General features: G+C 43.9%; 1 protein-coding gene across 1 annotated transcript; it reads left to right on the forward strand.

The window, feature by feature from the left end:
• Positions 1-8,136: 8,136 nt before the first annotated feature.
• Positions 8,137-19,279, forward strand: LOC118094586 (vomeronasal type-2 receptor 26-like). The gene is made up of 6 exons (XM_060282041.1): positions 8,137-8,351; positions 10,407-10,689; positions 11,205-12,108; positions 12,854-13,086; positions 15,943-16,069; positions 18,384-19,279. The coding sequence occupies exons 1-6, from the start codon at positions 8,137-8,139 to the stop codon at positions 19,277-19,279; spliced, it is 2,658 nt and encodes an 885-aa protein (XP_060138024.1).
• Positions 19,280-24,674: the final 5,395 nt, after the last annotated feature.

Below are 24,674 nucleotides of genomic sequence, written 5' to 3' on the forward strand. Positions count from 1 at the left end.
GGAAGACTACGTCGAACGCTTCGAGTTCTTTGCAGTGGCTCAAGGGATCACCGATGCCAGCAAAAGAAGGGCCACATTCCTGAGCTACTGTGGGCCCGAGACCTTCAAGCTGGCCAAGGCATTACTTGCTCCAGCGAAGCTGAGTGAGACATCTCTCAAAGATATTCTTGCCTGCCTAACAAGCCACTTGGCGCCTACTGAGACCAAGATGGCCTGGCGGATGGAGTTCCGTAAGAGGCAGCAGCATGCTGGGGAGTCTGTATCCACATTTCTGGCTGAACTCCGGAAGCTCGCTCAGCACTGCGGCTTCCAAAATCTGGAAGAGACTCTCCTGGATCGGTTTATTGGTGGTCTGAGCAGCAAGAAAGCCAGAAGACGCATCGTGGCTAAAGAAGAGGTTACCCTTGCTTCAGCCTTGAAGGAGGCCACCGCCACAGAGAATTATGAAAGAGAGGAGCTTGATGCCAGTCGCAAGGCCACTAAGCCACAGACAGAAGTTGCGCATGCCATAGACGAGCTAGAGGCTACTCCGAGCCAGAGCCCAGTCCGTGGGGTCGAGTTGGTGCGTCAGGCCTGCACAGTGCACAACGATCGCCGAGGCAGTTGCCCAGGTTGTGGCGGAAACCATGAGCGGAAGAGTTGTCGTTTCAGGGATGCTATGTGCCGGACGTGCGGAAAGACGGGTCACATCGCCAGGGTCTGTAGATCGGCGGCGGCGGGAGCGACAGGAGCACCTAGACTGGAGCATCGCAGACCGCCCACAGCAACTCGTTTTCTAAAGGACTGCCGCTACATAACGGAGATCAACGGGAGGGCCGTGCAGTTTCCAGCGCAAGGCAAGGCACACGTCAAGGTGAAGATTGAGGGTCAGCAGTGCGACATGGAGGTGGACTCCGGATCTGCATTCACCATCGTGTCGGACCAGACCGCGAAGACATTCTTCCCCAGGGGTAAGTTGCCCCCTCTGGAGCCCTTCCCGGCAACCTTGCAGTCGTACTCAGCAGGCCGCATCCATGTTATGGGAATGTGTGCCGTGAGAGTACAGTTCCGGGACAAACAGGCTGTACTCAAACTGGTGATTGCGAAGGGCAGTCGCCCCAGTCTCCTGGGCACTGACTGGTTCCCCGCCCTGGGACTGAGTATCTCAGGGCTTAATTCAATCCAAACCTGCCCTGAGATGAGCGAGGCATTATGCAAGGAATTTGCTGGTCTCTTTAATGGAAAACTGGGTTGTTATAAAGGGCCCCCAGTTGACTTCGAGTTGGACCCCGGGGTGGCCCCAATCCGACTCAAACCAAGGCGAGTGCCATTTGCACTGCAACCCAAGATCGAGGCAGAGCTGGATAAATTGGTCAAGCAGGGAGTTCTCTCACCCGTGGACTCTGCTAAGTGGGAGACTCCAATCGTCACGCCCCTTAAAGCAAATGGGGAAGTCAGGATATGTGCAGATTACAAATGTACTATCAATAAGGCACTCAGGGGAAACTCATACCCCATTCCAGTCGTATCACATCTGTTGGCTAAACTGGCTGGGGGCAAGGTGTTCGCCAAAATTGACCTGGCACAAGCTTACCAACAGCTGCCAGTAACCCCACAATCTGCGGAAGCACAGACTATTGTCACACATAAAGGGGCGTTCAGAGTTAACAGATTACAGTTCGGAGTTTGTGTGGCCCCAGGGATTTTTCAAGGGCTCATGGAACGCCTGTTAAGAGGTCTGCCGGGGGTCTTGCCATTTTTTGATGACGTTTTGATTGCTGGAAAAGACCCACAGGAACTGGTTGCGCGTGTCCGTGCAGTGTTGCTCAAGTTCAAGGAGGTGGGGTTGCAACTGAAAAAAGAAAAATGCAGTTTTGGGGTGCCAACTGTGGATTTCTTGGGGTTTAAAATTGATGCATCAGGCATCCACCCCACAGATGCTAAGATTAAGGCCATCATCGAGGCACCACGACCACAGAACAAGACGGAGTTGCAGTCATTCCTGGGACTTATTAACTTTTATCATTCGTTCTTACCCCAGAAAGCTTTGGTAGCTGAACCATTACATAGACTTTTGCAGAAAAAGAATGTGTGGCGATGGGGGCGGGAGCAGCAGAAGGCTTTTGACTCCTTGCGAGAAATGCTGAGTAGCAGGAGCGTCCTTGCTCATTATGATGAGTCGAAGCCGCTGGTCCTGGCATGTGATGCCTCTCAATATGGCCTGGGGGCTGTGCTGAGTCATAGGGAACCGGATGGGTCGGAAAAGCCCATCTCCTTCTATTCCCGTACGTTGTCTCCCACGGAGCGCAACTATGCTCAAATTGATAAAGAGGCACTGGCAATTGTGTCAGGAATCAAAAAGTTCTATGATTATGTGTACGGTCGCCATTTCTCCATTGAAACGGACCACAAACCACTGCTAGGGTTGTTCAACCCAAACAAACAAACGCCACAAATTCTCTCCCCCAGAATGTTGCGTTGGTCAATATTCCTGAATGGATTCCAGTACACCTTGACCCATGTGCCGGGGAAACGGTTGTGCCACGCTGATGCGCTGAGTCGATTGCCCCTTCCTGGCGGGAGCAATGAGGATCCTGCTCCGGCGGAGCACATTATGATGCTAGAAACACTTCCGGGGGCTCCTGTAACAGCTACTGACATAGCTGAGAAAACGAGGAAAGATGCTGTTCTCTCCCGTGTGCTCACTTGGGTGGGGAGGGGGTGGCCAGGTGGTCCGCATGAAGAAAAATTCAGGCCTTATGCGACAAGGCAGCATGAATTGTCCATGCATAAGGGTTGTCTCCTGTGGGGAGATAGGGTGATCATTCCAGCACCACTGAGAAACAGGGTTCTTGAGACGCTTCACATGGTACACCCGGGAATGGTCAGGATGAAGTCGCTAGCCCGATGTTATGTGTGGTGGCCTGGAATGGACCAGAACATAGAACAATGGGTACGAACATGCAAGGCATGCCAAGAGGTGCGGCCAGAAGTGGCCAGAGCACCAGTCCACTGGTGGGAGCAGTCCAGGACTCCCTGGAGCCGGCTGCACATAGATTTTGCTGGGCCATTCCAAGGGAAGGTCTTTTTGGTTATCGTCGATGCATATTCCAAATGGTTAGAGGTGGCGATGGTCCCTAGTATGGCATCAGCTGCCGTAATCAAGGTGTTGAGGCAGCTGTTTGCAACCCACGGGTTACCTGAGACCATTGTATCAGATAATGGGGCAGCTTTTGTATCCCAAGAATTCAGGGCATTCTTGGCTGATAACTTCATAAGAGGGGTCACATCTGCGCCCTTTCACCCATCCTCCAATGGGCAGGCTGAGCGCATGGTAAGAACAGCCAAAGAATCCATTGCGCGCTTAATGGAGGGTAAGTGGTCGGCTCGGATTGCACGAATGTTATTTTTGCAGCATGCGAAGCCGTGTACTGCGACGGGCAAGTCGCCAGCCGAGCTGCTCTTAGGTAGAAGACTGGTAACGGTGCTGGATTATGTCCACCCAGATAAAATGCCAAACCGTAATTCAAGAGCAACCCCCCAGGCTGAGACTGACACAACAAGGTATCTCGCCCCTGAAGATCTGGTCTGGGTGAGGAACTATTCACGAGGTCCGCGGTGGGTGGCCGGTGTGATCACCCGGGCTAGTGGACCTGTGTCATATTATGTGACCTTGAAAAATGGGCAAGTTTGGAAGAGACATATAGATCAGCTGAGGCGCAGGGCGCTCAGCAGGGAGGAGTCAGATAATTCATCCCTGGCTAATGACGCACAGCTGCGAGACCAGAGTGAAGATGGCCCAGAGGTGCAGTCACCAGGGGCTTCAGCAAATGAACCAGGGTCTGCTAGTCCTCAGGATGACGAGGTACAGGTAGGGGACCCTGAGATGTCTGGGACTCCATCTGTTCCTGACGAAACCCCTATAGCAGCCCCTCCACCACAGGTAACACCCAATCCAGAACCTGCAACACCTGTTGTCAGGAGATCAAGTAGAAGTTGTAGGACCCCACAGTACCTGAGGGATTACGTCTGCTGTGCTCACTAGGGGGGGAGGGGTGTTGTGTATTGAGTCAAAGGATTTTATATCTGTATTATTGTTGTCTGTATTGCATTAGGATAAAGTAACTGCCTTTTGGTTCCAGAGGGTACAGCTACTATTGGTTCATTTAAGCTGCTGTATTTGGATCCTCTGTCTTATTGGTTCCCTCCAAAAGGCAGCACTGTGATTGCCTGATATTGTTCCCTCCAAAATGTATCCCTTTCTAGCTAGTTCCCTGTCCCTATAAATGTAGCCTTCCTGCCCTCAGAGTCAGTCTTGTTCACTTTAATAAAGAGCTGTTACTAGAGAACTGTCTCCAGCATGTTATGTCAAGAGAGCTGAAATCACAAACCCCACGTCACAACATGACGTTCACAAATGTTTGTTCTATTTCCAAATCCTTTTCCTCAGTCATGAGGCCAGGTCACTATGACAGCATAAAGACATTGTAGGAGTTACATGAAAATGCTATCAATAAGATACCTTATTTTACTATATTTTATTCTTATAATATATCTCATCATATGGTGTAGGGATGATAAGAAATCAAAGGAATTAAGATCAGCACTTTGGTTTGATCCACCAAGTGTTCAGAATATTTGTAATCGCCATGGAATTTCCTTCTCTAAATACACAGAATAATTTGTTAAATCACAACAATATTTATGTTGTATTCATGTTCCATGCACTGATGCACGGGCATAGCCAGGACTTTTGTTAGGAGGGCAGAACTGGCGTGATTAGACAGTTCGTTAAGTTGTAGTTCTGGTGAACCAGAGCAGCGCACGGAAACGCTGTTTACCTTCCCGCTGTAGCGCTACCTATTTATCTACTTGCACTTTGACGTGCTTTTGAGCTGCTAGGTTGCCAGGAGCTGGTACAGAGCAACGGGAGCTCACCCCGTTGCGGGGATTCGAACCGCCGACCCCCTGATTGGCAAGCCCTAGGCTCTGTGGTTTAACCCACAGCACCACCCATGTCCCTATTATGGTATTATGTTAACAATCTATACATTGGCGGTCAATAGGGATGGGGAGAAATTCTATTCACAATCTATCATATTGGCATTGCCTAAAACAATATGGGAACTGAAACAGAGCAAACTTTCAAAATTCACACTTAATGTAAATCTGCAATTCCATTCCCCAACCACACCATGTTTACAAAAATGCGTAGATGGGGGGGGGGGACGTTCATAAAGATGACTGCAAGTGAAAATAACATATTAAAGCCATAATATTACGAGAAATTGCTTGAAAAACTGTGTATATTAGTCCAAACTGCATGCAAAAATGAGTTTATTGTGGGAATTAGTCTCTAGTTTCTATTTGCAGAGTTCGCGCAATACGTTCCTGAGTCATTTGACCTTTAATTACCGTACTTTTCCGTGTATAAGATGAGGGGTTTTTTTACTCAAAAATAAGGTTAAAAATCAGGGGACGTCTTATACACAGACAGTGCATATACAGGACGGGCGATTGGGTGGGTGATTGGTGGTTGCTGCAAGGGCTGCTTAGGATTGGCTGCTGCTGCAGCAATTGTGTGTGCGATTGGCTGTTTCTGGCTGCAAGTGGGCAGACACTTGTTTTATTCTGCGTCGTGTGTGATTGGCAGTGTGGAATGAGTGATTTTTGGGGCATCCCCTCCAAAAAAGCTCAACAACTCTGGGCAAGATTTTCTTAATTTGGGGTCCCCAAAAGTAGGGGACGGCTTATACACGGGGGCATCTTATACATGGAAAAATACGGTAGTTCTCTTTTCCCAAGACAGCCTATATTAAAGTTTAAAGAACAAATAACTTTTACTTAGTGTGCTTGCAGTTGCAGATTAAATATACAATGCAGGTTGGTGATACTTAAATTGCTAAAACATCTTACATAGATTTGTATCCAAGACTGATTAACATTTACAGATTCTTACCTTCCAAGTCCCGGACTGCAGAATCCGGGACCGGCAGCCGTGTGACACTGGAAGTTGCGTCGACGTAACTTCCGGTGTCGCTTTGCCCTTCTATGGGCACCAAAAATGGCCGCCGCCGGCTTCGAAAGTCGCTTGTACACATGTCAGGAAGTGCGTTGACGCAACTTCCGGTGTTGCTCTGCCCATCTATGGGCACCAAAAATGGCCACCACCGACACCGGAAGTCGTGTTTATGCACTTCTGGACATGCGTAGATGCGACTTTTGAAGCCGGCGGTGGCCATTTTTGGTGCCCATAGAAGGGCAAATCGGAAAGAAAAAAATGGCCGCCGGCAGGAGAAAATAACGGAGAAAAACGGGAGACGAAGTTATATGGGGGACCACCGGAAAAAGGTAAGTAAAAACGGGGGTTTCCCGGGGAAAACGGGGTACTTGGCAGCTATGCAGATTGATTAATACTCTGAGGCAGACAACAGCACAACAGTTCATACCTGCTGTTCTAATTGTTAAGACTGTTCGCCAACTTCCATAAGTGTTCCAACTGAAAGTAACTGCTACAGAGTTTATGGCATCACAGAGTTCTACAGCTTTTGCAGTCAACCCTTTAAATATGCATTCTGGGTGCTCACATCCCACATTTATCAGAAGTTCACACTAAAATGATGGGGGGGGAATCATGATTTTTTAAAAATAAAAATGGTAGATCGCTACAAAAATGTGGAGAACTGAATTTAAGATGCGAAATACAGTGGAACCTCGGTTTATGAACACCTCGGTTTATGAATTTTCGGTTTATGAACGCCGCGGACCCATCTGGAACGGATTAATTCATTTTCCATTACTTTCAATGGGAAAGTTTGCTTCAGTTTATGAACGCTTCAGTTTATGAACAGACTTCCGGAACCAATTACACCCATGCTTCAGTTTATGAACGCTTCAGTTTAAGTACTCCGCGGACCCGTCTGGAACGGATTAATCCACTTTCCATTACTTTCAATGGGAAAGTTTGCTTCAGTTTATGAACGCTTACTCCGCGGACCGTCTGGAACGGATTAATTCACTTTCCATTACTTTCAATGGGAAAGTTCGCTTCAGTTTATGAACGCTTCAGTTTATGAACAGACTTCCGGAACCAATTGTGTTCATAAACCGAGGTACCACTGTATGAGAAACCAAGTGAACTGAAATGGACAGATCCTTCCGTCTCTGGTAGTCTTTCAGATTTTTAATTTATTTATCTTATTTATATCGTAACTTTGAATAAGCATTTCTGCTTTAAAAGCAGACTGACTGACTGATCTTTCCTTACAGGTAGGTAGCCGTGTTGGTCTGAGTCGAAGCAAAATAAAAAAAATTCCTTCAGTAGCACCTTAAAGACCAACTAAGTTTTTATTTTGGTATGAGCTTTCGTGTGCATGCACACTTCGTCAGATACACTGAAACAGAAGAGCCAGACCCTTATGTATATTCAGAGGGAGGGTGATGGGAATGGGTGATGGGCTGATAGGAGTGGTAAGCCTGTTGATGACTGTTAACGACTGTTAATGACTGCAATTGGTCTTGCAGGGGGGGGGGGAAGCAAGGGCTGAGGTGCCAAAGAAAGCTTGATCATGTTTACCACTCCTATCAGCCCATCACCCATTCCCATCACCTCCCCCCTCTGAATATACATAAGGGTCTGGTTACTTCTGTTTCAGTGTATCTGAAGAAGTGTGCATGCGCACGAAATCTCATACCAAAATAAAAACTTAGTTGGTCTTTAAGGTGCTACTGAAGGATTTTTATTTTATTTTGATCTTTCCTTACTCCTTGTAGTTTACTCTGTGCGTACTTTTGTGGCCCCCATGAAGCGACCCAAATGGCTTTTGATGAAACATCACAAATATGTTTTCCTCCATTCTTCGGATCTTGTTGGCAACAAAGGCACCTAGTTATTACCGCATCTATAATTATTACACTGTCATGACTGTGGATAAGATCCCCATAGATTTCTAGAGAATACCAGCCAAAGTCTAAAGATGGGTATATAAAAAAAACCCCCTTCCTGCCATTTCAAGGAAGGGAGAGGTAGAGGCTGGGTTCCCACTTTTCTCTGGGAGAGTTGTAAACTTTATTGAAGAGTTCTGTTGTAGATGATCTGACATAAGTGAGATTAAGGGAGTCTGACTAGAAAGGGGAAAAAAACACATTTGCCTCAGTATGCTGGTGTTTATTGTGTCCATTCTCTTCCTTTTGCCACATACGGTGTGCCAACACACCTCTAGTTGTACTCTCAATTATCTGCTCAGGATCCCACATGAATACTACCAGCCTGGGGACCTCCTCATCGGTGCTCTTGCTTCTCACATCTTTGTTGCTCTGAACAAAGAAGACTTCCGTGGAATCTTAACTACCCACCAACTCCCTAATCTCTTGTAAGGACTCTGTACATCAAGTAGCCATAGGATTCTGACTCATTTCCCAATCCCATCCATGGTTCACTCAGAAGCAAGTCCCAGGGATTTCAGAGGGATTACTTTCAGGCAGAGGTGGGAAAGACATCTGCAAAACAAAGGAGTAAAGCATGGTAGCGAGGGAGATGGAAAACAGACAGGCAAAAGTGTTCAGACAAAAAGGCAAATAAGGGGGCCAGGAGAAAGCTGTTGAAAAGTATGCCTCGTGTGGAGAAAGTGGATCTATCTCTGATAATACTAGAACTTGGGTCATCCTCTGTAGAATAATGGTAGATTCAGGAAAGACAAAAGAACGTTGCTCACACAGCATATAGCAAAACAATGGAATTTGTTCCCATGAGATGTAGTGATGGGCAAAAAAAATGGATGGTTTTAAAAGAGGATTAGACATATTAGAGGGACGCGGGTGGCACTGAGGTCTAAACCACTGAGCCTCTTGGGCTTGCCTATCAGAAGGTCAGCGGTTCGAATCCCTGCGATGGAGTGAGCTCCCGTTGCTCTGTCCCAGCTCCCACCAACCTAGCAGTTCGAAAGCACGCCAGTGCAAGTAGATAAATAGGTAGCGCTGTGGCGGGAAGGTAAATGGCATTTCCGTGTGCCCTGGCTTCAGCACGTCTACAATGGTGTCACCTTGACTTAATTTCCCCCACCCCTAAATATTAAAGTTTTCACAATATAGTAAAATGCTATCTTGAACAAATAGAATCAAAAAGACAAAGAAAAAGAAAAGATAGAGGAAGAGGAAGAGGAAGAAGAAGAGAGATACGGAACATTAAGAATAACACCAATAATAATCACAATAACACACAAAATTCCCAGCTCTCACCTGAAGAATCTTTCCCCTTCCTCAGCTCTATACCCTGAGGACAACTCACTGACCTTTCTTGATTTAAGAGTGAGTGAATGGGATAATACATTGTAGATGAGATGTGGGGCCCTTCTCTGTTTTGAATGGATTTCTGTATTTTAGAATTTCTGTTTTGTTGGAAGCCGCCCAGAGTGGCTGGGGGAACCCGGCCAGATGGGCGGGGTATAAATAATAAATTATTATTATTATTATTATTATTATTATTATTATTATTATTATTATTATTATTATTGAACATTGAACTGCGCCTCAGAATTGTTCAAGGTGAGGAGTCTTAAAAGCTCACCTCTCCATTGAGGTAGAAAACTAAAAGCCTGAGGCTAGGAGAAATTGGCACAGCCAGCCTGATAATGCTGCTAGCTTGAGAAGGTTGAGAACGACTCACTTAAGGTACAGGTAGGTAGCCGTAGTCGAAACCAGGTGCCTTGTTTCGCTTAAGGTAGTCTACCCATTTTTCTTCATTTCAGTACTGCTTTGAACCAATAAAAAAGCTGTATCTGTTGAGAAAGGTTTTGCATATGTCTGTTTGTGTTTTCTGTTTTGGGATTTCACTATCAGTTAGGAGAAATGCCCAAGTCTGCCATGCCAAACTTCTGGGAGGCTTGAAAGAATTCTTAGGGAAATCGACCAGGGAAGCTCCGATGTCTGAGGCATGGGGGGGTCCATATATAAAAAATTATTATAATAATTAGGCATAATTGGAATGTTTTTGTTTTTTTTAATTTGGAATTGTATAAATAATTTGGATGCGATTTGATGTGATTTGTACTGGAAAATTTAATAAATAGATATTTTTTTTAAAAAAGAAAGAATTCTTAGGGAAATGGGAGGCAGCGAAAAAGGGTCACATTTAAGACTTCTTGTGGCTCAGAGTTCCACAGACTTTGAAATATGAAGATTAAAGAAGCACAAACATCCAAACTTGTGCTTCTACACAATGGGACTGAAGGAGCTGTCTCCCTATGGTGGTGGCAGTGAAGGCAATATTTCCCTTCAAGTTTCCCAGGTTATCAATATTATTTTGATGGGTAAAGGGTGCCATCCTACTCAGCAGATATTCTTGGAGGAGGAGCAGAATAGTGTGGAAATACTCTCACGAAGCATAGTGTATCCCTGAGGAGGTTTGTACCATAACATTCTCATTGCAGTGTTGTGCCAAAGAACTACCAACACCTCCTGGCCTTGGTGTTTGCTGTCAAGGAGATAAATGAGAACCCCAAGATCTTGCCTAATATTACATTGGGATTCCACATCTATGACAGTTACTTCAATCGAAGGGTGACTTACCAGGCCACCCTGGGCCTTCCCTCCACACATGTACCCAACTACAGGTGTGACCTCCAGAAAAATCTGATGGCAGTCATTGGAGGCCTTGACTTTGATACCTCCCTCGACATGGCAACCATCTTGGACATCTACAAGATTCCCCAGGTAAGATACTGACTTGGGGATGTCACAACTGTTTCACCATTATTATCTTTTCTCCTCGAAAGGTTTTTTTTTTTTTACAGCTGGGAGAAATGTGTGACTGGTGTGAAAGGATAATCCCAGAATCATAGCTGTCAAGTTCTCCCTTTTTTTAAGGGAAATTCCCTTATGCTGAATAGGCTTCCTCGCGAGAAAAGGGAAAACTTGACAGCTATGCCCAGAATGTGGTCCTGTCTGGTTTGTTTATTCCTGAGGTTGCCTTGGTTTTCACCTGGGGTGTGTGTGCTGTGAGTGGGTCCGCAATGCATTGCAAATTTTGGAGAAGTGTGAATTTCAAAGGATAGCTGCGTTTAAGTTTACATATTCTTTGGGAAATGTAAATTAGTTAGATCTGCCTTTCCATGTGAAGTGAATAAAAAAATCATAATCCCCAGCCTTATTGCTGTCACTGCAACTACAGATGCACATACCAGATTTCTTTTACTAGTTAAGGAACATGCCCCTTTCTTTCCTTTTAGCTCACTTATGGTTCCTTTGCTCCAGAAGATCCTGGTCAAAGCCAATCCACTTCCAGCTATAGGATGGTGCCTAATGAAGCCCATCAGTACAGTGGGATTGTTGAGTTACTTCTGCATTTTGGTTGGACGTGGGTTGGGTTGCTTGCTGGAGATAATGAGAGTGGAGAAAGATTTACGCAGACCCTCCAACATCTGCTTTCCCAGAAAGGCATTTGCCTGGCCTTCTCAGAGAGGACTCAGAAAACTAGACATTTTGACGAGTATTTTCACATGCATCACCACTGGACCCGAATCTACCAGGTGATTATGGAAAGTAAAGCCAAGGTTGTCATTGTCTATGGAGAAACAAAGTCCATGCTTGACTTTCGAACCATGGTAGCACTAGGTGAAATGGGAGATGTGAAAAAGACACCGGAAGGTAAAGTGTGGATTCTGACAGCGCAGCTGGATTTCACAGCGTTGACCTTCCAAATAACATGGGACATGGAAGTCTTCCACGGTTCCCTCTCCTTTGCAGTTCATTCAAATGAGGTACAAGGATTCAAAAGCGTTCTTCAGGTCCAAAATCCTTTTGAGGCAAATGGAAATGGCTTTCTCAAGGAGTTCTGGGAAGAGGTATTTTTCTGTTCATTTCCAGGTTTTAATACAGAGGAGGCGGCCAGTGAAGCTTGCACTGGAGAGGAGAAGCTGGAGGATCTCCCTTCATCTGGTTTTGAGATGACCATGTCTGGCCACAGCTACAGTCTCTATAATGCTGCCTATGCCACAGCACATGCTTTACATGTCATGTTCTTGTCCAGGACCAAATACAGGGGAGTGGAGGAAGGAGGGATGCAGGAGCTTCAGAAGCTGCAGTCTTGGCAGGTAATGCCTTTGATGAGGTACAATTTGTTTGACATGAGCAGTAAAATGACACCCAGCAGTGTGTAAAACACGCTCTGGAAATCATTGTTGATTATGATCCAGCACTTTTGTTAGTCAACTCCTTTCTGATTCCCTTCCTTATTCAGTGCTACAAATTCTCATTTTAGCTCTGATGCATTTTCTTCATAGATTCCAAATCAGATTCATAGATTCCAAATCAGCTTCCAAACTAATCATTTATTCTGGAATTGCTTTCCTTTTTCGCTCATTCTTTCCCTACGCAATCGACATGTTCGTGTCTGTTCCATTCCTGTATGTGTGTGTTTGTCTGTGTGTGTGTTTGTCTGTGTGTGGTTTTTTTCTGTAGTGCAATATATTAAGACAACAACAACAACAACAACAACAACAACAACAACAACAACAACAACAACAACAACAACAACATGAAATGTGCTGCCCATTTGACTGGGAGGCTTGCAGCAAATTTTAAAACCACAGTAGTGCTAGAGTATTTGTTCAGGAATGTAAGCTTTTATTCGGACTTTGGGAGCTATTGTGTCTTAACTAAAAGCTTCTGACTCTTAGCCTTGTAATTGTTTCCTATTCTACAGGACCATTTATTTACTCTTATTTAAAAGATGTATTAAGCAGAGGCTGGATGTCCACCTGCCATGGATGCTTTAGCTGAGATTCCTGCATTGCAGGGGGTTGGACTCGATGACCCTTGGGCCCTTTCCAAATATATGATTCTAATAATAATTTAATTCTTTCTGCTTTTCTTTCAGTGCAGCTTCACCCCTTCCTTAAGAGGGTCTCATTTAACAACAGTGCTGGAGAAACAGTTTCTTTTGGTGAGAACAGGGAAGTAGAAGCTGGATTTGATATGACCAGCATGATCACTTTTCCAAATAACTCCTTCGTGAGAGTCAAGGTTGGAAGAGTGGATCTGGAGGCTGCCCCAGGTCAGGAATTTTCCATTGATGATGACAAAATAGTGTGGCACAGGAACTTTTCCCAGGTACGGCATAATTTCCACACCCACAATATACTGGAAAACACTATATTATAGTATAGTATACTTTAGATCATTAGCCCAGTGTGTTCCAAACAAAGTGTGGTACATCTTTGAAGCATGTGTGGAACTTGTAACCTATAGTCTTACCTTCCAAGTCCCAGACTGCAGAATCTGGGACCGGCAGCTGTGTGACACCGGAAGTTGCATCGACGTAACTTCCGGTGTCGCTTTGCCCTTCTATGGGCACCAAAAATGGCCATCGCCAGCTTCGAAAGTCGCTTGTACACATGTCAGGAAGTGCGTCGACGCAACTTCCGGTGTCGCTCCGCCCATCTATGGGCAGAAAAAATGGCCACCGCCGACACCGGAAGTTGCGCCTATGCACTTCCGGACATGTGTAGATGCGACTTTTGAAGCCGGCGGTGGCTATTTTTGGTGCCCATAGAAGGGCAAATTGGAAAGAAAAAAAATGGCCGCCGGCAGGAGAAAATAACGGAGAAAAACGGGAGACGAAGTGATATGGGGGACCACCGGGAAAAGGTAAGTAAAAACGGGGGTTTCCCAGGGAAAACGGGGTACCTATAGTTCACATTTTTTATTATTATTAAGCCAGTTGGCTTCAGCGTGTTTTTTTAACAGAAAGTAATGAATTTTGTGCATTTTATAGCTCAGGTGAGTGGATAGCTCAGGTGAGTGGATGGTTAGCCCAACGTTCTCTATAGGAGGGAGTCAAGACAGGATGTGAGCTGGGGTGGTGGTGGTGGTCACAATTCGGAGCCATGTTAATAACATACGGTTCCAAATCTCAATGAGGTTTCTACACATATTTGGCCATTCAGATGTTCTCACTCAGCACAGAAAGAGCAGAGCTGGAACAGGCACACTCAGCATGTATGAGGACATTGGGGGCAAGGCTAGTGAATACAAACTCTTGACCCCCGCTCTCCAATTTCAGCCTTCATGCTTAGAGCTCATTCACATTTCACTTTTCCCGTGTCTAAAAAGCACGGGCCCAAGACATTTTCTGCTTGACCCATACTTTCCAGGAACGGGTCTGAGATGTTTCCCATTTGCTCTGCTTTTTTCAGCAAAACACACTATTTATCACTGAACTGGAGCAAGCATCAATTGGTGGGAAACCTAATTGATGTTTGCTCCAATTCAGCAATAGAGCAGGTTTTGGTGCTGATCTTTAAAGCCCTAAACGGCCTCGCCCCAGTATACCTGAAGGAGCATCTCCACCCCCATCGTTCAGCCCCGGAAACTGAGATCCAGCTCCAAGGGCCTTCTGGCGGTTCCCACACTGCGAGAAGAGATGTTACAGGGAACCAGGCAGAGGGCCTTCTCGGTAGTTGCGCCCGCCCGGTGGAATGCCCTCCTATCAGATGTCAAGGAAATAAACAACTATCTGACTTTTAGAAGACATCTGAAGGCAGCCCTGTTTAGGGAAGCTTTTAATGTTTGATCTTTTATCATGTTTTTAATATTCTGTTGGGAGCCCCCCAGAGTGGCTGGGGAAGCCCAGCCAGATGGGCAGGGAATGACTGACTGAGTAAATAAATAAATAAATAAATATTCCAGGGGAAAGCAGCAGGAGAAGAGGAAGTGTGGACAAGCCCTGACTCTCTGAATGTTTGAAGCGGCTCAAAAGTGTTTGGCAGATTTGGAGGGTAGGATAGGATATTATTTATTATAATTATCCTTCCTCTTACTCACTCGTGTGAGTTTAGTTTCCAGTTAGCAGAGTTTGAAATTTACCATACCTTTGCAACATAAAATGGGATAACATCTGGGACAAAGGTCTTACCTTCCAAGTCCCGGACTGCAGAATCCGGGACCGGCAGCCGTGTGACACCGGAAGTTGCATCAATGTAACTTCCGGTGTCGCTTTGCCCTTCTATGGACACCAAAAATAACCGCCGCCAGCTTCAAAAGTAGCTTCTACGCATGACCGGAAGTGCATCGACGCAACTTCCGGTGGCGGCGGTGGCCATTTTTGGTGCCCATAGATGGGTGGGGTGACACCGGAAGTTGCGTCGATGCACTTCTGGTCATGCGTGAAAACTAATTTTGAAGCCGCCGGCGGCCATTTTTTGTGCCCATAGAAGGGCAAATCAGGGGGGGGGGAGGCCGCCGGCAGGAGAAAATAACGGAGAAAAACGGGAGATGAAGTGATACGGGGGACCACCGGGAAAAGGTAAGTAAAAACGGGGGTTTTCCGGGGGAAACAGGGTACTTAGCAGCTATGCAAAGGTTGCTTAACCTTGCTAGGAATTATCCAGGATGCTCCAGCAGACTGGATCTTCCCTTTGTTATTCCTTGAAACAAAATAAGCACAGAAGTCTGAAATGGAAGAATAAAATTATTGTTCGCCTACATAAAGCTTCATACTTGATTGAGCAGTAAGCAGCAATTGAAAAACAAGACAGCCAGAATCTGGAGTCTGTGCTCAGGAGAGCACAGAACTAGCATTCTTTCTCATCGGCTACATAGCATAGAAAGAGACTGAGCTCTGAGCAGGAAGGAAGTAGTAGTAAGGATTATTTTCCTATCATTACTTTTCCCACCAGGGAAAGCAAGGAACATGACCCCACTGAGTGCTCTCTCCATGCATTTACAGGAAGACTCCATGTGTCTTAACACTTTGCTTATCTAGCAACGCATGGTATTTTATTTTGGCTGCGTCACTGTTTCACACAAAAAGATGGACATTGTAAGCATGCTAAAAAAGGAGACTAGGAATGAGTCATTTGATCCTGAGTTTCGAATGAGTAGTTTCACATCTTCCGAATTCTGCCTAAAAAGAAACTGAAGTGAATGGTTGTGCGAAATTGTTTATGTGTTTACTCCAATGGGCAGGTTCCACCTTTATCTGTATGTAACCCCAGTTGTCCTCCTGGATCCCACAAGAAAAAGAAGGAGGGAGGGAAATTCTGCTGCTATGACTGTGCTCCATGTCCGCAAGACAAGATATCACCCCAGAAGGGTAAGTGACACAAGATATATACTTTCCAAACATTTGTCATATTGGATGTAGTGGAAGAAGTCAAAAGTACCTGATATTTATTTATCATTATTTTTATTTATTATTTAAATAAAGGCTATAATTTTTTCCAGTCTTAAATTCAATTCTCCACATTTCTATAGCAACTTGTGAATATATTTTTTAAACTATTCTCTTGAATATTTGTCAGCATTTGTCAGTGTAATTCCCCCCTCCATTAAACCAATTTTTGTATGCAGTTTTAAGAACATAAGACGAGACTGTTGAGTGAGGCCAGTGGCCCATTTAGTCACCATCTTGGCTATGAGTCCTGGAAGACTTCTATGCCAGCGTTTCTCAACCACTGTTCCGCGGCACACTAGTGTGCCGCGAGACGCTGGCTGGTGTGCCGCGACGTGCGGCGACGAGAAGGGCGATTTGCATTGTCACGTGCCTGGCGGCCGCCAATAAACTACACTGACCCGCCGGAAATGAAGCCGGCCGGGTCACGACGCGGTGCGAGCGCAGCTCTCAACAGCCACCACCACGGGAGGGTGGTTTTAGACAAACTTAAAGAAGCTGGCTGGATGAGCTCAACCTGAAACTTGCTGAGCAAAGGATTGTGCTGGCAGAGAAATCAGCGGCTTGTGAAGCCTTATTACAGGAGATTGCAACCAACACAGCAATTGGCAAGTGTTTCTTACAGTCATAATTATATAGTCAATATAGGGCAGCACAGAGTTAAAGTTTTTAACTTTTTAAATGGTGGTGTGCCTCGTGATTTTTTTCATGGAACAAGTGTGCCTTGGCCCAAAAAAGGTTGAGAAACACTGTTCTATGCTTATGATAATATTTTATTCCCTTGCTAATTATGCTGTTTTAAATGTGCATTTTATGTGACTTCTTTTAGTAATGTTTCCTTTAACTTTGCTGTGTTAAATGTGCATTCTGTAGTTGACCTCCTTTCTAATATTTTATTGTGCGGACAGGCGGAGACCCCGCAACCCCGGGCAACACCCGAGTGGAATAATGACTCAAGACAACCTGTTATGGGATTAAAATTTGGCCACAACTTTATTAAAACTTCAGATGTAGGGAGACCTTGGCTTAGGTATTGGGCATTTATCCCTCCCAATCCCTGGCCGGGGATCTGAGGAACATCAGGGTTATCCAGAACGTGTGGGGATTGGGCTGGCTCTGGAGAATGTCTGTTCAAGCAGACAGCCCACCCCACATTTTGCCGTCATTGCAAGGGAGAGCAATGATAACCTAATGGTGTATGGCCAATGCCTCCCCTCAAAACAACCCCTTTAACGGGGAACCCTGGGATCGCTGCCACGGGGGGGGCGAGGGTCATGACTTCACATCCCACGTCCCCCATTTAGGAAGATAGACTAAAGGATTCTGCCCATGGCCTGAAACTGCTGAAGTTGCGATGTTTTGCTATGGGGAAGGCAAAACCTGCCACTGCAGGAAAATTCCTTTCCGGCCTCTAACAGCGACCATAACTTAGCAGCGCCCACGTACCTGTGAAGAAGAGCTTAACCTGCAAAAGAAGGCTTAACTGAGGGAGGGCAGGGTGGGAGAAGCTTTGAAGCTGACTGAGAACTCTCAGGTGGGTTCCGCCCACTATTGTGTGGGCTGGGCGATCCCTCCCCTTACCTGGCCAACTCTCTCCTGGCAACGCCTCCCCAGCTGGGATTGGGTAACTGGCAGAGGTAGGCGGCTACCTCCAGGTGTCCAGCCTGGGGAGGGCGAATCCAGGCTGTACTGCGGGGAGACGCATGGGATTGGGGGGGGGGCTGCGCACAACCACGCAAAAGGCGCCCCCCCCCATTTGATGTGGGGAGCGGTCATTTTGAAATCTTAAGATAATATGTATTTTGGTTTCCTGTTAATTATGTTGCTTTGAATGTATACTTTATATTGAACTTTCTTCAGTAATGTTTTGTTCTGGATTGTTTTACCTGATGTTTTAAAGGAGGTTGCAAACCACTTAGATTTTTTTCCTTTAAAATATAAAGTGGTATAGAAATTTGATGTTGTTGTTGTTGTTGTTGTTGTTGTTGTTGATAGCATGCTGTTCACAAAGTGGCCAACCAGATGCCTGTGGCAACCCCACAAGTTGGCCATGAGCACAACATCACTCTGCCCACCTGTGATTTCCAGCAAATGGTATTTAGAGGCATACCTGGGATACTTCCGATTTCATCCTAAGAGTTTCATATTGGCAGAATTTGTAGTTGCTATTTAACACATGATGAATCTGCATCTGCATCTGATCTGATCTTTTCCTTTTTTTATATTTTTACCTCAGACATGATTGACTGTGTTGGATGCTCAGAAGATCACTATCCAAACAAGGACAAAACACAATGCATTCCAAAGATAATAAGCTTCCTGACTTATGAAGAACCACTTGGGTTGAGCATAGTGTTTATTTCTCTCTTTTTCTCTCTGATTACCATTTTGGTTCTAGTAATCTTCATCAAACATCGGGACACACCCATTGTCAGAGCAAACAATCGGGACCTCACCTACACTCTCCTCACTTTCCTCCTGCTCTGCTTTCTCTGCCCATTGATCTTCCTTAGCCCTCCAGAAAGAGTGAGCTGCCTGCTCCGACAAATGGCTTTTGGCCTTGTTTTCACAGTGACTGTTTCTTGTCTGTTGGCCAAAACCATCACTGTGGTTCTGGCCTTTGTGGCCACCAAACCAGGATCCAGAATGAGGAAGTGGGTGGGGAAAAGACTGGCAAGCTCCATTGTGATTTCTTGTTCCCTTATCCAAGTGGGCATTTGCACTGTGTGGTTAGGAACTTCTCCCCCATTCCCTGATTCCGACATGCACTCTGTGATGAGAGAAATCATTCTAGGCTGTAATGAAGGATCAGTTGCCCTATTTTACTGTGTCCTGGGCTACATGGGATTTTTGGCCATTGTCAGCTTTGTAGTGGCATTTTTTGCCAGGAAACTGCCGGAGAGCTTTAATGAGGCCAAATTCATCACCTTCAGCATGTTCATGTTTTGTAGTGTTTGGGTCTCCTTTGTTCCAGTCTACCTGAGCACCAAGGGGAAATACATGGTGGCTGTGGAGATCTTCTCCATCTTGGCCTCCAGTGCTGGTTTACTTGGTTCCATCTTTGCTCCCAAATGCTACGTTATTATTCTGAGGCCTGACCAGAATATCAGAGAGCAATTAATTAGAAAGTGAATGAGAAAAAGCATCAGGAATATTATAGATATAATAGAGTATTTAAGCAAGAAGATTAACAAAAAAGCAGCATTTTTAATGCTCGATGCTGAGAAAGCTTTCGATAAAATCTCGTGGACGTTCTTGAAGAGTTGTATTATAAATTTGGGTTTTGGAAAGAGGATTTCAAGAGGAATAGGGGCGATTTACAACGTACAGAGAGCAAAATTAATTCTAAATAATAAAATAACAGAAGAGATACAAATACAAAGAGGTACGAGGCAAGGCTGCCCTTTGTCCCCGTTATTATTTATTTTGTGTTTGGAATTCTTATTAAAAAACTTGAGGGAAAAAGTTACGGTAAAAGGTATAAAAATGGGAAAGGATGTTCACAAAGTAAAAGCATTCGTGGATGACGTCATAGTCACTGTGGAGGACCCAATTGAAAGCATCCCGAGGGCTCTGGAAAAAATTAAAGAATTTGGTGAAGTAGCAGGGTTTGATATAAATATGCAAAAAACAAATTTTATAACTAAAAATCTGTCGAAAGAAGAAATTGGACAATTGCAAGAGAGAGGAGGACTGGAAGTGGTTAAAAAAACCAAATATCTGGGGATATGCATTACAAATAACACAAACAATTTGGTAAAGGACAATTATGTAAAAGTATGGAAAGAGGTAAAAATGATCTGGACAATTGGAATAAATTAAATTTGACATTATTAGGCAGAATAGCAACAATAAAAATGAATATTTTACCAAGAATGCTTTTCCTGTTCCAAATGTTATCGATACTGGGAACAGGGAACAACATCTTTAAACAATGGAAGAAGGACCTCACAAAATTCATATGGAATAATAAGACAGCTAGGATAAAATACAAATTGTTAACGGATTCAAAAGAAAGAGGGGGGCTGGCGTTACCAAATCTTAAACTGTACCATGATGCAGCAAGTTTTTAATGGCTAAAAGACTGGATTATTTTGGAAAATCATGAATTGCTAGATTTAGAGGGCTTTGATAATAAATTCAATTGGCATGCCTATTTAGTGAATGGGAAAGTTAAAGTACATAAAGGATTTAATAGTCACATAATTAAGAAATCTTTATGAAAAACCTGGGAAAATCATAAACGACTATTAGAACCTAAGACACCAAAATGGGCATCACTAATAGAAATAATTACAATTAGACTTCCGGTCTGTCGCGGCGGAGAGAAGGACGCAGGGACTTCGCGTGCCGAAGTCCCTGGCCTCGCGGAGGGGGGGGAAGTCCGCAGAGCAAGCGGACTCCCCGTAAAAACACCGGGTAGAGAGTCCCGGTGACTCACGCGCCCAGCGGCTGCTCCGTTTTGCGGATCCCCCGCTGCCCGAGAGCTCAGTAGAGCGATCGAGAGCCGGCGGGGTGGAACCGCGGGAGCCATTTTGGGCTATATCTTACCTCCGAGAAGCGAAGCTCCGAGTCCTGACCCGGCAAGCGGCGGATTCTTCCGAACAAAATTAAAGGTTTCCATAAAGTAAGTGGAATTTTTATTTGGACTTTAAAATCATCAATTGGAAAAATAGGAGAGACTTTAAAGAAACGGAAGTCGGTCTCTTCCTAATGGCAAACCGGGAGGCGCTTTAAATAAACCTAAGCCGAAAGATGAAAAAGTTTCTGGGACGGTGGACCCGAGAGAAAGAAAGACTTTTTTGAACCTTCTCAGCTCCCGAGTCCGGCACCCCTTGAGGTACAGCATTATTAAGGGGAAGAGCGCTTTGACAGCTGTCAAAAGCTGTCAAACTGTCAAAAGACCGGGTGGATTTATTGTATTGCTGTGAACAGTAAAAATTGACTGAAAATGTGGTAGAACTATTTAAATTGGAATTAAGAATGGATTTGTGATTGAGTTAAAGACAAAGGAAAAGAACAGCCAAAATGGAGTCGATCGTCTAACAGGAAGGAATTTTCCAGCACCCTTTGCTCCCTATCTCCTGTTTGTCTGCGGTTAAGAGAAGTATGAAAACAAAGTATTCTCGAGCCTTCCAGGAGGCTGTGCTGAACTACCTACAAACATGGGAGGACATCTACAAGGAACGGCAACATCCCAATTTATCATCAGTTGAGGCTGAAGTCCAAGTTCAGGACTTAGAGGATAATTTGGATTTGGAGACTGTTGAGCTTGAGACTGTGTGTGAGGAGAAACAACCTGATGAGAATCTTGAAGGGGACTTAGACTATAAAAAATATGTTTGGGATGAAGCAAAGCATGAATTTCAAAAGGAAGAAAAACAAGCAGAGCAAGAAAATGAGAAGCAAAGGAACGTGAAGATCAATGGAACTGAAGACCCTGGAGGGGCTAAAATGTGGGGTGGTGTTATTGAGGGATGGGAAGGACAGGGGCAGGGGGGGACAAAGGCCTGGAGATGGAACTGGGAAAGAACTGGTATGGGGTGAAAATTTTAGTTAAATGGTTTTGTTTTGGCTTTTGAAAGACGGTTTTCGAAATCTTGGCTTGCTAACGGAAATGCTGATCCAATCGGGGGAAAGGACTTAGGGGGAGGGGATGGAGGGTAAAAAAGGGGGAAAAAAAGATGTGTTTTCTGGAGGGAGTTAGAAGAATGGCTGAGGAAAGAATTTTTAGGTTTAATACTAATTTTTGTGAGTTCAGATAGGTGTCTGGGCAGAGAGCTGCTTACCCTCCTCTCCTTACTCTGAGGCACCCAGTGGCAGGGGGTGCCCAGAGGGGTGAGGAGGGGGTGGAAAGAAACCCAGACACAACAATAGAACCTTGGAAGTGCTGTGCCCTACGGGTTCCTCTTGTGGCAGGAGGGGGCCGGTGGGAGGGCAGCATGGAAAAGGAGGAGGATTGAGTTAACATTATAAGAAAAGGATTTTGAATTGGAATAGAAAACCCGCCATAAGTAATTAGAGATTGTCAGGAAAACCAGGAGGAAGAGTATCGAGGAAGTCACAATTACAATGTTAAGATAATAAGAATTGGGAAGTTATATTTTTCCCTATTGTTGTAGTCTTTGTATTTGTTTAAGTATGTTTATGAAAGAGCTGGGGGAAACCAATCCTCAGAGCTCCTCCATTCCTGTCCTTTCAGTGGCAGGGAGGGGATGTGGGGGGAGGCCAAACCCAACTTATAATGGACCCCGTTGATTCTTAACGCACACGGGTACTACCGGTGGCAGAGGTGGACCGGTGGGTGGAGGGAAAACGAAGGGACAGTGTTATATTGTATGTTTTGTTTGTCTTGTTTGTATAAAATTAATAAAAATTATTATAAAAAAAGAAATAATTACAATTAAAAAAACAAATTCAGAAGGAAAATGGGGAAAATATAAAGATTTATTGGAAGAAAAAGAAGGCAAATTGAAGATGAAAAAATATGAGGATGTAAAACATTACTTAACGGGATGGCTGCAATATCATCAAATAAATAGCAGATTTAATGAAGATTACACAAAGAATGGCTTCCTGGCCGAACCCTCTCTATTAGAAACCAATTTGTTACAAAGCAGTAGGAAAGTTGTTTCTAAAATGTATAATACTGTATATTATTAGAATGGGATCTAAAAGATGAAACAGTGAAGGAGACCATGACAAAATGGGCAATAGATCTGGGAAAGCCCATACAAATGGAAAGCTGGGAAAGGCTGTGGAAAACATCGTGGAGATTTACGGCATCAGAGGATATTAAGGAAAATATAGTAAAAATGTTTTACAAGTGGTACCTAACCTCACGCCGGTAAAAATACAAAAAATGTACAAAACCAAAGATAATCTCTGCTGGAGATGTAAAAAAGAAGTGGGGACATTTACGCACATATGGTGGCACTGTGATAAAGTTAAAACATTCTGGAATGTGATATTAGATGAGTTAAAAAAGATATGTAAGTATAATATATTAAAAAAAAATCCAGAGCTCTTTCTATTAGGAATGGTGGGGGAAGAGGTAAAGAAACAGGATGAGAAAGTTATTTTATACGCAACAGCAGCAGCAAGAATTTTACTTGCAAAATATTGGAAAGAAGAAGAAATCCCCAAAATTGGAGAATGGCAAAAGAAATTATTAAACTATGTGGAATTAGCAGAATTAACAAATGTACTTAGAGGGGGAAATAATAAAAAAATTGTTCAAAACTGGGAAAATTTTTGGCGAATATCTAAAAAAAGCAGTGCCCCATGATAAAAACTTGGATTTACTTCTAACATCTCGCACAGATTAAAGATTGGAAACTAAGTGAAGCAGTGTAAAAAGGTATGAGACTTTTAGTCCGGAAAGAAGACAAGTGGAAGTCGGTTTATAAATGAAGGATGTAAATATTGGTTCATGAAATATAGTTGATTCAGAAGAGATATTGGAGATAAAATTTTTGATTTATGTATAATTTTCGATTAATGTTTTAGTTTATTTATCTGGTTCATTTGGAATATTTGTATTATTTTCTTTGTGATATTTTATTATTATTAGTTCTTATGTTTTGTATTTTTAACCTCAATAAAGATTATTTTAAAATTTAAAAAAAAGGGAAAAAAGAATGGTATGTTTGCAAAAGCAAGAGGCCTATTGATTTCTTGCGTGTAAAAAGGAGGGAACAAAAAAGAAATCTAATGAATGAGATGATGAAGCTCAAAAGGAAGTATGAAAGCTTTCTCACAACAATAATATACAGTAAAGGTAATTAGAATTATTAGAAAAATTTAGAATATACTGATAAATGAAGACACCTCACCCCTAAATCAGCAAACAAGACACCTCCCCCAATATATCAGAAGGGATAATAGAATAAATTTTAAGATTTTTTTTTCTTTTTTAATTGCTAAACCAGTGAGTACTATAATCAACACACACACGAGAAAATTATGTAATGTTGTAAACCGTGACAATATCGTCTATTGCTTACTACAAAGAAAAAAAAATATTATATTTAATTTTATTATGGAGACTTAATGAGCAATTCCATAGCAAGGTCTGCTTTTGATGAAATGTCACAAACATGCTTTTACTCCATTCTGTTGCTGTTCCTCACACAAAAGGACCTCATATATAATTATCACAGTTGTCATTACTGAATCTCCTTTGGGATAAGGTCCCCATAGATTTTCAGAGAACACAAGCAGAAGTCTTTAGAAAAACCCTCCCTGCCATTCCGAGCAAGGGTGAGGGAAGAGTAAAAAACTAGATTTCTGCTTTTCTCTGGAAGAGTTGTAAGATAGGATTTTAATCTGTTTGTTGGTAGATAAGTGCTGTTTATGCCAGGGCAGAATATTGTAGTGAGCCTGGTCCTGAAGCTAATGGTCATTTTCCAGATGGAAATAAGGGTGTCAGAAAAGAGAAAAAAATTGCCTCAGTATGCTGATGTTTATTCTGTCCATTCTCTTCCTTTTGCCACATACAGTGTGCAAACATATGACTAGTTGCACC

This window comes from Zootoca vivipara, chromosome 13, assembly GCF_963506605.1.
Source record: "Zootoca vivipara chromosome 13, rZooViv1.1, whole genome shotgun sequence".
NCBI classification, from domain to species: Eukaryota; Metazoa; Chordata; class Lepidosauria; order Squamata; family Lacertidae; genus Zootoca; species Zootoca vivipara.

What these genes read in the sequence shown, in the direction of transcription:
- LOC118094586 (XM_060282041.1), top strand. Translation starts at nt 8,137, where the DNA reads ATGCTGGTGTTTATTGTGTCCATTCTCTTCCTTTTGCCACATACGGTG. An exon ending in ACATCTACAAGATTCCCCAG is followed by an intron (nt 10,690 to 11,204) that starts GTAAGATACTGA and finishes CTTTCCTTTTAG; the next exon opens with CTCACTTATGGTTCCTTTGC. An exon ending in CAAGATATCACCCCAGAAGG is followed by an intron (nt 16,070 to 18,383) that starts GTAAGTGACACA and finishes TTTTTACCTCAG; the next exon opens with ACATGATTGACTGTGTTGGA.